The 13,760-nt window shown below is 39.4% G+C and overlaps 1 protein-coding gene across 15 annotated transcripts in view; it reads right to left on the reverse strand.

Annotated features, from left to right (window-relative positions):
* The window catches only part of WNK1 (WNK lysine deficient protein kinase 1), a 149,707-nt gene that overhangs the window by 18,459 nt on the left and 117,488 nt on the right, over positions 1-13,760 (reverse strand). For 8 of the 15 annotated variants that reach the window (XM_059184430.1, XM_059184432.1, XM_059184429.1 and 5 more), the window contains 11 exons: positions 10,604-10,753; positions 8,941-9,399; positions 7,922-8,194; positions 7,154-7,242; positions 6,888-7,050; positions 6,134-6,250; positions 5,644-5,817; positions 5,379-5,436; positions 5,129-5,251; positions 3,136-4,586; positions 1,927-2,010 (listed from right to left, as the gene is read on the reverse strand). In XM_059184430.1, coding sequence (XP_059040413.1) covers positions 1,927-2,010; positions 3,136-4,586; positions 5,129-5,251; positions 5,379-5,436; positions 5,644-5,817; positions 6,134-6,250; positions 6,888-7,050; positions 7,154-7,242; positions 7,922-8,194; positions 8,941-9,399; positions 10,604-10,753 — 3,141 coding nt within the window. The remainder of the gene's footprint in view (positions 1-1,926; positions 2,011-3,135; positions 4,587-5,128; positions 5,252-5,378; positions 5,437-5,643; positions 5,818-6,133; positions 6,251-6,887; positions 7,051-7,153; positions 7,243-7,921; positions 8,195-8,940; positions 9,400-10,603; positions 10,754-13,760) is intronic. The other 7 variants (XM_059184444.1, XM_059184435.1, XM_059184437.1 and 4 more) reach the window with 4 other exon arrangements.

Genomic DNA, 13,760 nt, shown 5'->3' on the forward strand with positions numbered 1-13,760 from the left:
GGTACATTTTTCTGAGAACTGGTCCTTATAAATGGCATTAATATACCCTTTTACTATCGAGAGATATTATTCTTTTTTTTTTTTTTAAAGATTTTATTTATTTATTTGACAGATCACAAGTAGACAGAGAGGCAGGCAGAGAGAGAGGAGGAAGCAGGCTCCCCGCTGAGCAGAGAGCCCCATGTGGGGCTCGATCCCAGGACCCTGGGATCATGACCCGAGCTGAAGGCAGAGGCTTTGACCCACTGAGCTACCCAGGCGCCCCGAGAGATATTATTCTTTTAAAAAGTCCTAATAATATATACTTCTTATATGCTACAGATGGCAGCAAGAAGGAACTAGAGGTTTAGACAATCCATCCTTTTATCTGGGTCTTACTACCATCCACCCAAGGCCGTTAACTTTTTACCTTTGACACAGACTGTAATCCCACATGTCTTGGCTTCTATCAACCTATTGTCCTGCAGCCTTCATTTATCTTTCTCCTTCCATATCTACTTACCTTCATCCTACCCCTCAATCTTATTTGCCTTTCTTATCTTATTTGAGCCCTCTTAGGAGTCTGAACACGTTTTTAAAGAGAAAATAAGTGTAAAACCCCTAATTTACAGAATTGCACAATGTATATTTTTCCCAAAATTTAGTGGCTGATGGACTGAGTTCTCTTTGGAGTTATCACTTTATTCTAGCAAGTTCTTTAAGTTATGTTCTATTGTACATCTAGGATTATATAAGTAGGGATAAATTCAGCCTTCTCAAGTTAGAAATTTATCATGTTTTCCTTAGATACAATTTTAAAATAAATCACTGCTTAATTTCAATGGTTACTACTTTGTCTCAGGGCTGAAGTGTTCTCAGGGTTAAAATGAATTCATAGTAAGTACTTTCCTTATGGGAATTCAACTAAATGTGGGGTGGTGGAGTAGGGTGGGAAAGGGAAATGATCATTTAAATACTGCACATAGTTCTACCCAATGATCAGAACTGAGTGTGAGATAGGAAACTGACATTCATGTCACTGGTCTCAGTTCTTGTATGAGTAATCAATCTCATGTTAACTGAGCTGTGTGGGTTTTGTATTGAAAGATATAATACATATATCTTTCAGTCTTTTGTCCTATCTTTTATGAAAACTGTCCTATCTTTTATGAAGTAGGACACTTACATCCACCTACACATAAACCAATTACTTTGTTAGGTCATCAATGAAAGAAATGTCAAACATTCAAGAAAAAAACTAGTTGAACTCACAGAGAAGGGGCATGATCGTTATCAGTGTGGTATCTTTTCTTAAAGAACTTTCAAAGTTAATTTTGATTACTTTTAAGTTTTTACTTCCACAATAGTCTAGAACCTAATCTCAGTCCTTAGATACAATTTCATTCCACAAAACTGTGAATGACAGGAGTTATATCGGTCTGGTAAAATGTAAACCTTGCCATTTTTTCCCCTCATAAAATATGAAAAAGTATTACTATCAAATGTTTTCTAGATGACTTGAAGCAGTATTATAAACAAAAGAACTATGAAGCTTCTTAGTTTAAATAGGGCCTGGATAATTAGCTACACTGTGTGGTTTTTTTTTCTTTTTAAAGATTTTATTTATTTATCTGAGAGAGAGACACAGCGAGAGAGGGAACACAAACCGGGGGAGTGGGAGAGGAAGAAGCAGGCTTCCTGCCGAGCAGGGAGCCTGTTGTGGGGCTTGATCCTAGGAGCCTGGGATCATGACCTGAGCCAAAGACAGACACCCAACAACTGAGCCATCTTGGTGCCCCAGCTACACTGTTTTGAAAGAATGTTGTTCCTAAGTCAAAACCAAAGAGGAGCCAGAAGCCAAGATCATGCAGTGGAGAATTTAACTAAGCTTTGTGAAAGAAAAATAGGGATACAAAAAGAAATTTGCCAAGTCTTGGGGCAGGGCACCTGAGTTACTGAAGGTCCTGGAAAAGGTGGCAGCTGCTCGCTGGGTGGAGTACCAGCTGGAAGTTCAGTACCCCCTGGCAGCACCTATAGACAATGAAGGGAAATTCAAGTCCATGAGACACTAAGAGTAAAGACTGCATACTGGAGAGCAAATCAATTAATTTCTATGTAGAAATGTAAGAGTAAAATATATCTATAGTTAAGACATGCTTGTCACCTGGTATATATTCTGGTACCTATCTTAAATAAAGGACAATATGACCATGATACTGTTACAGGGGTTACTACTGTATACCAGTAAAACGAACAGTAAAATTTAGTAAAAGGTTATTCCCCAGGGGAAAATAGAATCAGAGGCTTTAAGGACACAAGCAGTACAGTTCAGATATTCTTGAGCCACTGTTTTGGTATAGTCTCATCAGGCTTTTCTTAAAACAAACACTTTTCTGAGAAAACAATACAGTTCAGAAACAACCAAAGGTCAAGTCTGATAACAAAAGTCATCAAAAATCCAATACTATTGAACAGTTTGTACAAAGCCTCTATTAATACCCTACTATAAAAAGAATTTTACAATCAATGGCAAAGCAGATAGATGAGTGTAGCACAGAACATAGTAGAAAAAAACACAGCCTTGTTATTTGGAGATCAGGGAGACTAAAGACAGCAGAACGAGAGGAAATCTACCACAGCAGAATTAGAAAACACATTTTAGTTATTTTATTCCTCTATATGAAATTTCATCGCCAACTTTCAATTTTTTATAAATCCCAAATTGTACATCTGTGGAATCTAAGCAAAGCAGAAAATCTGCTTCATTCTCAATGAAAAAAAGGCTGTGAACTTCTATTACTATGTATACTGGGTAGCAGAAATATTTAGCTTCCTTTTCGGACACAGATTTCTTTAGTTGGTACCAAACGGGAAGAAATGTCTACATTTTACCTACTATACATCCTTAGAAAATCAGGCAGTATAATTAACTCCCAAATCCTGCCATATTTCAAAAGAAAAAAGTATCCTGTGTTCAATGTACATATATCCTAAAATCATTTTCAACTTATTTAATAAATACCAAATGTCTAATATAGATCAGGCTATCTTTATAACTACATTTCTAATTTGCAAGGCTGAGTTGAAAAAACGTACTTATGGGCGTGGGGGGTGAATGATCATATTTATCAAATTATTTCAAAACAAGAATCTTACTGGAGCTTTAATTAAAGGTGGCTTCAATGGAGCAGTTCCAGCTTTCACTCCTGGTGTAGTGCTGACTGGGGCTGACACATAGCTGACTGGGGTAGAAACTTGCCCAGGTGTGACCACTGGCAGAACTGACAAACCAGTTGTGCCTAATGGCAAACTGGTTGGTGGTAAGCATGTACTTGTAGTGGAAGTCATGAGCTTGCTTGGTGCAACAGCAGTGGTTGGGATGCCTGGTGTGACAGTGGTCTCTACTACCAGTGAAGTCTCTAGTGAGACAGATGCATGTTGGGCTCCAGATGAGCTGTGTTCACTAAAGAGAGACCGCAGCTTTTCCTCTAGAGTCTTTATGTCATCAATTCCAGGCGCTTTGGGCTGTGAGTCAGGATCTATTTCAGGACAGTGAGTGTGGGGTTGGTTGGGAAGTAAAGCTGGTTGAGGCTGACTATGAATTAGTGTCTGCTGCACAGCAGGCACACTGGCAACAGGTTGTACCAAGGGTGGGATACTGGGTACTTGGGGTAATAAAGGTGTAGAAGTAGGTCCTGCTGCTTGAGGAAGAGCAGGAGTAGAAGCTATAGTTGATGGGGTGACCAAAGGATGTACCCCACCAGTCTGAGAAACAGAACTAGATAACCCTGCTCCAGGGGTGGAAGATGATGGTGCAGAGAGGGACAAAGCCAACCCAGTTGTACTGCTCTGAGATGTTTTATCTAGTAAGTGTGCACTAACCACCACTGTTTCGGCTAGAGTTGGAGCAGAGGTGCTACTGCTAAGCTGAAGAGATGGCTGTGGAGCTATGCTGGGGAATGGCGTGGTGGCAGGAATAGATGTTAATGTGGCTGCCCCAGTAGCACTGCTGGCCACCTGCTGAGATAGTACAGGTGGAGGCTTAGCACCCGGGGCAGCAGCACTGCCCACTGCAGAGGCTGAAGTTGTTGAAACTGGTGTAGAAGGCAAAGTGCCTACACTAGAAACAGTGCTCCCAAATGTGGGAGCCTGAACTGGCTGGGATGTTGCTGATATCGAGACAACTGTAGGTACTGTGATGCTCGAAACCACAGTGGAAAATACTGGTGATTCAGATACAGGTGGTACAGGGGGACCGCTTGAAGGTATCACGCCTGTGCAGGTGGCAACTCCCCCAATCCCTGTTTCAGTGGTCACTGGAATCTCAGATGGAATTACTGATGTGGAAATGTCCGTAAGAGGGCTGCTATTTGCAGGGACTGATACTGAAAGTGTGGCTGCTGCTGTGGTTGGGACTCCAGCAGTGCTACTCATGGAAGGAGGGACTACTGGAAATGTTGGTCCTGTATGACTGAAGTTGGGAGGTGCCGTGTTGGGCCCTTCTGTCATCTGGGCATGTCTAAGTTCAGAAAAGGCCTGCTGCAGGCTAAGAGATGAAGCAGAGTGAGACAAGTTCATTCCAGCGCCGTGAGAAGTAGAGGCAGCAACTGCAAAGGAAAACACAATATTCAGAACTAGTTCATTTTTAAAAAGCTGGGCTCAAAATTGTCCTAACAATCTATTTTTGGATTATCAACATTGCCACATACCAACAAGGCTTAAAACTCCTAAGGAAATGACAGGCTCTAAAACAGCAAAGTAAAAGAGCAGTTTGGTCAAAATAAGTTATTGGCTTGTGTGAATATCTATTTCTAGGTTCAAAAAAATTTGATAAGGAGGAAAAACGGAAAAGAAGTCACCACAGAGCATCTATAATAATCCTAAATGGAGGAATGAACACATACTACTGTACGGACATAGATTCTACGACACAGACTACATCTAGCGCAGTTCTCCTCTCCGGCTCTTGTCTTTCAATCCTCTCTATTCATCATCTATTTCCCTCCCCATATCTGTTGTTTATAATCTCAACTTTCTACTCTTCTTTATTGTCTATGTCATCATGTAAACTACGGCTTGATAACCAACCTTCCAATACAGCAGAGATGTTGTAGGATTAATAGAGGTTGTGGTAGAAGCAATTCCTTACCTGTATCTGATATTTCACTAGTGAAAACTTTTGATTCTCGTAATCGACTTTCTGGCACAGGACTCACTATAAACCGTCTTCCGGCAGAATGAACAACTTGGGTTAAAGAACTTGTAGGAACGCCTGGTTAAAAAGAAACAAATCACTTAATTGCATTATTTATATATTGTCACCAACATGAGGCTTCATTATTAGTATACAACTTCTTAGGTCAAAGGTAAGAGCAAACATGGAAAGAAAAGAAATTCACCTATTTGCTGTGGCATGGAAGATGCAGGAATTGGTTGTTTGAACTCTCCTTCCAACTTCTACAACAAACAAAAGTGATCAAATTCATTCTCAAACACAATCTTAGAGACTGGGCAAAGCCAATGGCCACATGCAGAGAGAACAAAAATGTCTGATAATCTTAGTCACAGATGTAATGTGGTATCACTGAATGCTGTGCGTGGAAGATTTACCACCACAGCATTATTCTGAATAAACACGCTTCTTTATAGGAATGGTGAACCTACTTGAGAACCTGCAAAGCCATAGTCATCCTTTCCCTGCAGACTCTCCAATCCCTGGTCACCCTCTGGTTCCACACTGACATCCTCACTGAGCATTTCATCAGCTTTTTCAATAATTTCTCGTACTTGATCCACAAATGACTCTCTCTCCATTGCTAGAATAAAGTCATTGTTCACCTGCAGAAGAAATGTGATGTCAGTCTGATTACTAGAGAGTTACACATGTTTTAGGTCATTCCAGTTGCCTTTTGTCCTACCTACATTCCACCTGAATCACTATTTATTTGCTACGTAAGTTAGTTCTTCAATACCTAGAGTTAGACATGTCCTAGACAAAAATATCTCTAAATCACATGTTTGGTGTACTAATTATATTCATGTTGAAATAAATATATAACTGTCAAAATAGATTATAAAATACTGTACATTTTCTTAGGGCAGTGGATATGAAAAAGTACTAAAGCAAAATCTGGAGCTCCAAATGCAGACATACCATAATTGTTGCTATCTCCTCAGGATTGTCACCATCTAAGTCGAATTTGAATGTAACCATTTTCCGATTATGAGTCTCTAACTGACATTCTACTACCCGGTCTCCTTTATTTGAAACCTAAAAAACAAAAGAAAAGAAAATGTACTTAGTATTGCAGAAGCCATATTCAATGCTGCTACTGAATTTGAGAAAGGAATGTGGATTATCACTTGAACTTAAGGTTAAGCCTGATGTTATCACTATTCCTTGAAGACCTGTTGGTACTTTACCTCTTAAACTGGCAGCAAGAAAACATTAAGAAATATCAGTCCTTGTGCTACTTCCTCATCTTCCACTGAAGGGTCTGAAAGGAATGTAAGTCTCTATTCTATAATTTATTTTAGGGTTTTGTTTATTTTTTGACACAGAGATAGAGAGATCACAAGTAGGCAGAGAGGCAGGCAGAGAGAGAGAGAGGAAGGAAAGCAGGCTCTCCAGTGAGCAGAGAGCCCGATGCGGGGTTCGATCCCAGGAACCTGGGATCATGACCTGAGCCGAAGGCAGAGGCTCAAACAACTGAGACACCCAGGCGCCCCTATTCTACAATTTAAAATTCTTTTTCTAAAAAGTAAATAATGCCTTACTATAAAAATATGGAATTTAACAATGTTACTGGGTGATTAGAAAATTCCAGTCTTTCATCAATACACCTGAGCCATAGAAATATTTAAATGATATTAAGATGTATAAAACCCATAAACTGGTTAACACTTACATTCAAAATTCTTAATTTTGGACGTGAAGTCTTTTCATGACGAGAGCGACTTCTTACAGATTTTCGATAATGCCGTTTTGTAGTTCTCCCTTCATGCCTTCCACTGGATGATGGGACATTCTCATTGCCATCACTCATTCCCGAAGCAACATCTGAATGTGCACTTTGAAAAAAGAGAAAAAGTTCAGTGCTTGAAGTTTTAATATTTTGAAGTTTTAGATGATCCTACCTACCAGTCAAGGAAGCAAAACTTTACTTTTACATACCTGTCTATAGAAGAGACCAAAGTGGTAGGCTGTGCCTGTGCCACTGGCACTGGCTCTGGAGGAGCAACTTGAGATACTCCCTGAGTACTCTGTAAATAGAAAGAATAATACATATCTTGGCAGTAATACATTTTATTTATTATTCATCATCTCCAATAAGCTACTCTTTTTTTTCCCCCCGTCTAAGTCCTAGAAGCACTAAATTTACTAGTAATTCTCAGTATTCAGCATCTAGAGACAGTGGTCTTAAAATTCCAAAGGAGGTTTCTAGAGCTAAGTCTGTGGTGTAGACTGCATGGTGGGACATCAGCCGACATAGCTGCTAGGTAGTGAGAAAGTAACTTGCATGCAGCCAGCATCTTCCTACAGGTGTGCAACAGGGCAGGCAGAGCGAAGTGCAAAGATGATTCAGATCTCTCTCCTAGCAGGGCAGAAATGATTACCGGGAGCACAGCAGGGTAAGATCCTTTTATGACTGCCAATGGCAAGAATTTGTGAAAGGATAAGAATAATGGCTAAAGTACTAGCTAGAGAAGTGAAGTGCTAATAGGGTTAATCTTCTCCAAGGCACACTCACTTCCCAACAGAACAGCCAGTGGCAACAAGGCCCCCACATTGGCATTTCATTCTGCTGGAAGAAAAAGTCATTTAGAAGTTAGTTTGAAAATAGTCTCTAAATGAGTTCTAAAACAGGGGCACCTGTTTCTTGTCATTTTTATCCCATGTGTTTGTATGTTTTATATATAAACATGCAGTAATTCCATTTACCTCCAGAGCTGCTTGCTGGGAGGATGTAGTGGGGGCTAAACTCACTGCTGGCTGGGACACTTGAACCTGTCCTCCTATACTGCCCACAGGAACCAAAAGGTTTGATTCCACAAAAGGCTGCACCACTGTAGGAAAGTAACCTGGTGTAGCCAGTGCTTCTGTAGGCATGGGAGGGGATAGGACTGTAGAAGGAATGCAAATAGAAGCCACGCTGGAAGAGGGAGCAATATTTGAATCTCCTGGGTATTGTGGTGGCAGTCGAGGTGGAAAACCCTGTGACAGAAATGAGGAAGGTGAGTTAGTGCAGGTTGGGTCATCAAATTAGCAAAACAGTAAGACATGCATAAAAAACCTAACAAACAAAACACCAAAAACAAAACAAAACAAAAAAACCCCAACAAAAAAAGAAAGCACAAAGCAAAGAAGAACAGTAGTAGCCCACTCTCTTTCTAATAATTTAAAGAAGATTTAAAGATGATTCTTGAAATGGTAAACTGGTTTCCATTTAGGGAACAGGACTCTACAACTATAAATTGCTGGATTTTCTCCTCCTGAAGATTAAATAGGAGGAATAAACGTAATTCCTTTTAGAAAAATATCAACTTTCTAGCTAATCTTAAGTGGGAGAATGCAAAAACTCTTCAAGGTATCAATCATTCTAGTCATATCATGACAGGACAATCTGAAGATTTTTAATGGTACCAACCATGTTGGCTACTCTAGCCTATTAAAAAAAAAAAGGAGTCACCTGATATCTAGCATTCAGTCAGCTTACATCAAATAGAACAGAACCATCTTTCTCCTAAGAAGTGTCTTGAGAAAAATGGAAATGAATTATCAGATCTCATTATCCTATCTTTTCTCTGAATTTTACTATATTAGCTTCTCTGGTTGAGATCAGCTACACTTTATTATTGCTAGTTATTCTGATATTCAGCTATTAGGTTTTCAAGTCCTTGATGGTTTACTAGTAGAACCAAACCCTCTGGTGCCCTCCTTTTGGCTAGCCAACACAATACCTGGTACAGAACATCTCCAGAGGGAAGTGGAACCTCAGCAGCTTGTCCAAGGTTAGCTGGTATTCCCATGGACTGAACTGCTGGTTGCAGAAGTTGTGGGTGAACCTGACTTGGCAGCTGGGTCACAGGCTGCAGAAGGGTTGGAAGCTGACTAGGAACCACAGTTGGTCCCCCTGGGATCCCGGCTGCTGTAGCAGATGAAGCCAAGGTGAGCAGAGGCTGATTAACGCCAGCTGCCATTGTAACGGGAAGGGATGAGAAACCTGTCTGAGCCGCAGACACAAGAGGAGTTGATATGGGAATTTGAGAGACGGGATACTGAGGGAGTAAGGAAGTAGAGAGTGGCTGTCCCAAAGGGAGGAAATGAGCACCAGAGTGGACTGGAACAACTGAGGGTTGTGTCGCAACTGGGATCTGAGGTTCGCCTTGGATAGTTGGTACTGGCTGGGAAACTGGAAGCTGGGAAGGTAAAGAAAAACAAAACAGACAGACTTTAAAAAAAAAAAAAAAAAAAAAAAAAAAAAAAAAAAAAAAAAAGCAAGGCTGCCTAAAGCAAGATTTATGAATTAGCCAAAAAGAAGGAAAAAACCCCCAAACCCCTGCATACATTAGTGTAAGTTAATGTGAAACACAAGAATAGGGAAAGGATAATAGGAGACAAAGAGGCTGACAGACTGGCTGTTTCAGATCTTCTTTTGTAGCAAACTGTGTTCATGCTTCATCATTTAACAATAAAAAGAGGACACTTCCATAGGCAAAGCCTTTTCTGTTTTTTTACAGTTTTATTTAGATGTATTTCACATACTCTAATCCTTTGTCATGTTTGTTGTCACTAAATGTATGACTGCTACTATAGTAGTTACTGGAATTAAAATGAATTCCTTCTCCCTGGAAGTAGATTCCAATTCATGTTGCTTCTACAATTCTAAAGTCTAATATTGGCCTAAGAAAGTAGGTAGGTAAGTACCATATTTCACTGATTCTAGGATGCAATCATCCCTTTCTACCATCTGGTCATTTTAACATTTGTGAAACTGAGACACAGTTTGTAATTAATGGTGTGTCAGTACTTGGTTACATAAAATAATGGTGCGTTTCATAATTTCAGTTATCTGTCTGAAATACGACAGAAACAATACACTGTGCCAAAATACAAGGACAAGCCCCAGTGTTAAAGTTAAAAAAAGGTCATTCAGTAAAATATACCTTCCAAAGTGATTAGAAAGATGACTTAAACACAATTCCATAAAAGGGTTTTTTATAACTTACGGTCAGTAGGCAATGGAGGAAACAATGCATAAATGTACATGAAAAATACAGCATAGCTGTAAACCTAGAATATTAGGTATAGTTGACACAATTCTACAAAATGTCCAGGTTCAGCTACCAAAGCAGTTATTTAACCCACCACGATTCAAATACCTGTCAAATGGGCTTTAGATTAACAAACCTAAAAGTTAAACATTTTTGGATTGTGAATGCTGTCAGTATGTACCTATTTACAGTAACCAATACATGTGCACAAAAGGAACAACTGTCAATTTATTTCTGTGGTAAAAATAACCAGCATCAGTATTTCACCATTAGAGAAGATGGAAACCTATCCATGAGAAAGTTATATGGAGATTCTTTTTTAGTGTCTATTTAGGAATTGAGAGTTTACCTGTTTTCCAGCTGATACTTGGGGCAAGACCTGTGGAGCTTGAGACTGACTGACTGGTTGCACAGTAGTGGCCTCACTGGAGGCTGATGTCTGTGAAAGTGAATACTGCACTGTCTGTTGAGGAGGTGCTGTCTGTTGTACTCCCTGCTGCTGAAAATAAAATAGAATTATTCAGTTTTATTTCAACTCATTAACAGCCTGGCTCTAAGGAAATATGTTTGCCTAAGGTCTTCTGCATGTGTAAATGACAATATTAGTAATAAAGACATGCATAAATCCAAATTCAACAATTCCCTTTTATATTTCTCTTTTTCCTCTGCTATTCTTTCATTGTGATGGTACAACCAAGAGCAATTAACCAATGTTTCAAAATCAGAGTCACCACTGGTTCTTCACCTATCATCCCTCTTACTCCAATAGTAAGTCATTCACAAAGATCTTTAGATAACATATCCAAATAGATCCTCTCTCCTCCAACCACTGCTCCCCATTTTTTTACCCTCTTTCCTGGTATCACCTCTTACAATTTGATCCTATATCAAACAAATCCAATCTCCTATTTTAATCTTTCTCTTACTGTATTTTATCAACTGTGTAACTAATTTGAAGAACGGTTCTGATTACAGCCACAAAATATTGAGAAAAGCATTGAATGTGGAATTTTAGCTTTACCATTTACTAGCTGTAACACCTGAGAGACTGTTCGTTTTACTGCCAAGAAGGTATTTCTTTCTTTAAAAAGGACATGATCACTTGATTCAATGTAGGGAAAAGGGAGTAAGTGACATTTAGGAATCAAACATGCGCTAGACATTCTGGTATAATACACTTAACACATGGCACGTAATTGTAAATTTTGTAATAAATTAATGGCTCTCTCGAGCCCAGCAAAAATCTGAACTTCATAGCTGACTTTCAAGACTCTCTAATACTTGTAAGTAATTTAAAATTATTGTTAACGGAGCACCTGGGTGGCTCAGTGGGTTAAAGCCTCCGCCTTTGGCTCAGGTCATGATCCCAGGGTCCTGGGATCAACCCCTGCATCGGGCTCTCTGCTCAGCAGGGAGCCTGCTTCCTCCTCTCTCTCTGCCTACTTGTAATCTCTGTCAAATAAATAAATAAAATCTTAAAAAAAAAAAAAAAAAGAAAGAAATACCCTGGGCCCCATATCTCAGAGGCAACCACTATTAATGGCTTGGTTATCTCCTTTATGAATTTTTTTTCTGTATATAAGTGGTCATTTCTTTAAAAAAGCTTTTATTTTATTTGACAGAGAAGGAGAGTGTATGCACACAAGCAGGGGGAGTAGCAGGCAGAGGGAGAGGTAGAAGCAGGCTCCCCACTGAGCAAGGACCCTGGGATCATGACCAGAGCTGGTGAGATGCTTAACCTACTAAGCCACTCACACACCCTATAAGTGGTCATTTACACACAATGACATATTTGTTTTTTGAAACAAAAGCATGCCCATTCTATAAATACTATTCTCTAATGTGCTATTTTCATTTAATTTATCAATGGCATCAATATCCTAATAATGAACATTTTGGTAGTTTTTTTGGGGGGGGCACTTAAAATAATGCTACAACCAGTATCTTTTTTTTTTTTTTTTTTTTTAAAGAAGATTTTATTTATTTACTTGACCGAGATGGAGACAGAGAGAGAGAGCACAAGTAAGGGGAGTGGCAGGCAGAGGGAGAGCGAGTGGCAGACTCACTGCCAATCAGGGAGCCCGATGCAGGGCTTGATCCCGGGACCCTGTGATAATGACCTGAGCCAAAAGCAGACGCTTAATGATTGAACCACCCAGGTGGCCCTTGGCTTTTAGTTTAAAACCAATTCTGTCAGATACTGTCTATAAACATTTCCAACTATATATACACTATTTTTTTTTTTTTAAGATTTTTATTTATTTATTTGACAGAGAGAGATCACAAGTAGGCAGAGAGGCAGGCAGAGAGAGAGAGAGGAGGAAGCAGGCTCCCTGCTGAGCAGAGAGCCCGATGCGGGACTCGATCCCAGGACCCTGAGATCATGACCTGAGCCGAAGGCAGCGGCTTAACCCACTGAGCCACCCAGGCGCCCTATATACACTATTTTAAGGTCCTTACAGGCACATGCGTTTTCACATTTTATTTTATTCCATTAACATTTTTTTGGTTATTGTTCAAAATAAAGCCTGTAATATGGAAGTACGATAAAGGTTCAAATATATGTTGACTCCCTTCTTTATTAAGGGAAAGAGGGAAATTTGAGGAAAAACTTCCCACCTTATACACAGGTATATGATTACCTCTCCCCGCTATTAATGCAGAACCAATATACACATTCACATTCTAGCTAAACTGAACTAAAACATCTGTTTCTGTTTACTTTGTGCTTTTTACCCCCTCCTTCCCTTTGGTCTAGAATATTGTTTAGTCTTAGCATCTGAGTATAACTTATAATCAGAGTCCAGTTTAAATGCTATCTCTTTCATAAAGTCTTCCTTAACCCCCTCTCCCTGCTTGAAAGTGATGTAATTTCTCTAGTTTAATGGCATAACTGGGAAGTAGTTAACTGGTGGGTTGTGCAGTTAGGCAACTTGGATTTAAATTCTGTTTCCACCTCTTATAAGTTGTTTAAGCTTGGATAAATTATTTATCTTTTCCAGATCTTATCTCAGCCTTCCCATCTGAAGGCTGAAAATAATAACAGTATACTTATAGGGTTCATACAAAAATTAAATACAAATACAGGCAAAGTGCTTTGCACATTGAATATAATCTTATCTACTACGCTTATTTGTTTTGTAGGAGTTGGCAGATATGTTAGATTATTTAGGCTCCTTTGAAAGTAGTCACATCTTATCAGTCCATCTTGATAGACCCTCAGTGCCTATCTAGCACATGGCCTTTGGGAGCATGAACTCAATTAGGAAATAATTTATATAGTTAGTGGTGTGTGTGTATGTGTATGTGTGTATGTGTGTGTAAACTGTCAAGAAAGAACAGTTTTATAGACATATACCATCACTCTGTGCTTAAATAAGAGTGAGAGGCACGTTTGCCAATTTTACTTTAGAGCCTTTAGGGAGAAGTGGCACCTCTGAGTAGGCCAGGAGAATATAGTGGTCTTTTGTGCACAATCCCACTGGCTAATATTCAGCACTTCAGCC

The sequence above is a fragment of the Mustela lutreola genome, chromosome 8 (genome assembly GCF_030435805.1).
Source record: "Mustela lutreola isolate mMusLut2 chromosome 8, mMusLut2.pri, whole genome shotgun sequence".
NCBI classification, from domain to species: domain Eukaryota; kingdom Metazoa; phylum Chordata; class Mammalia; order Carnivora; family Mustelidae; genus Mustela; species Mustela lutreola.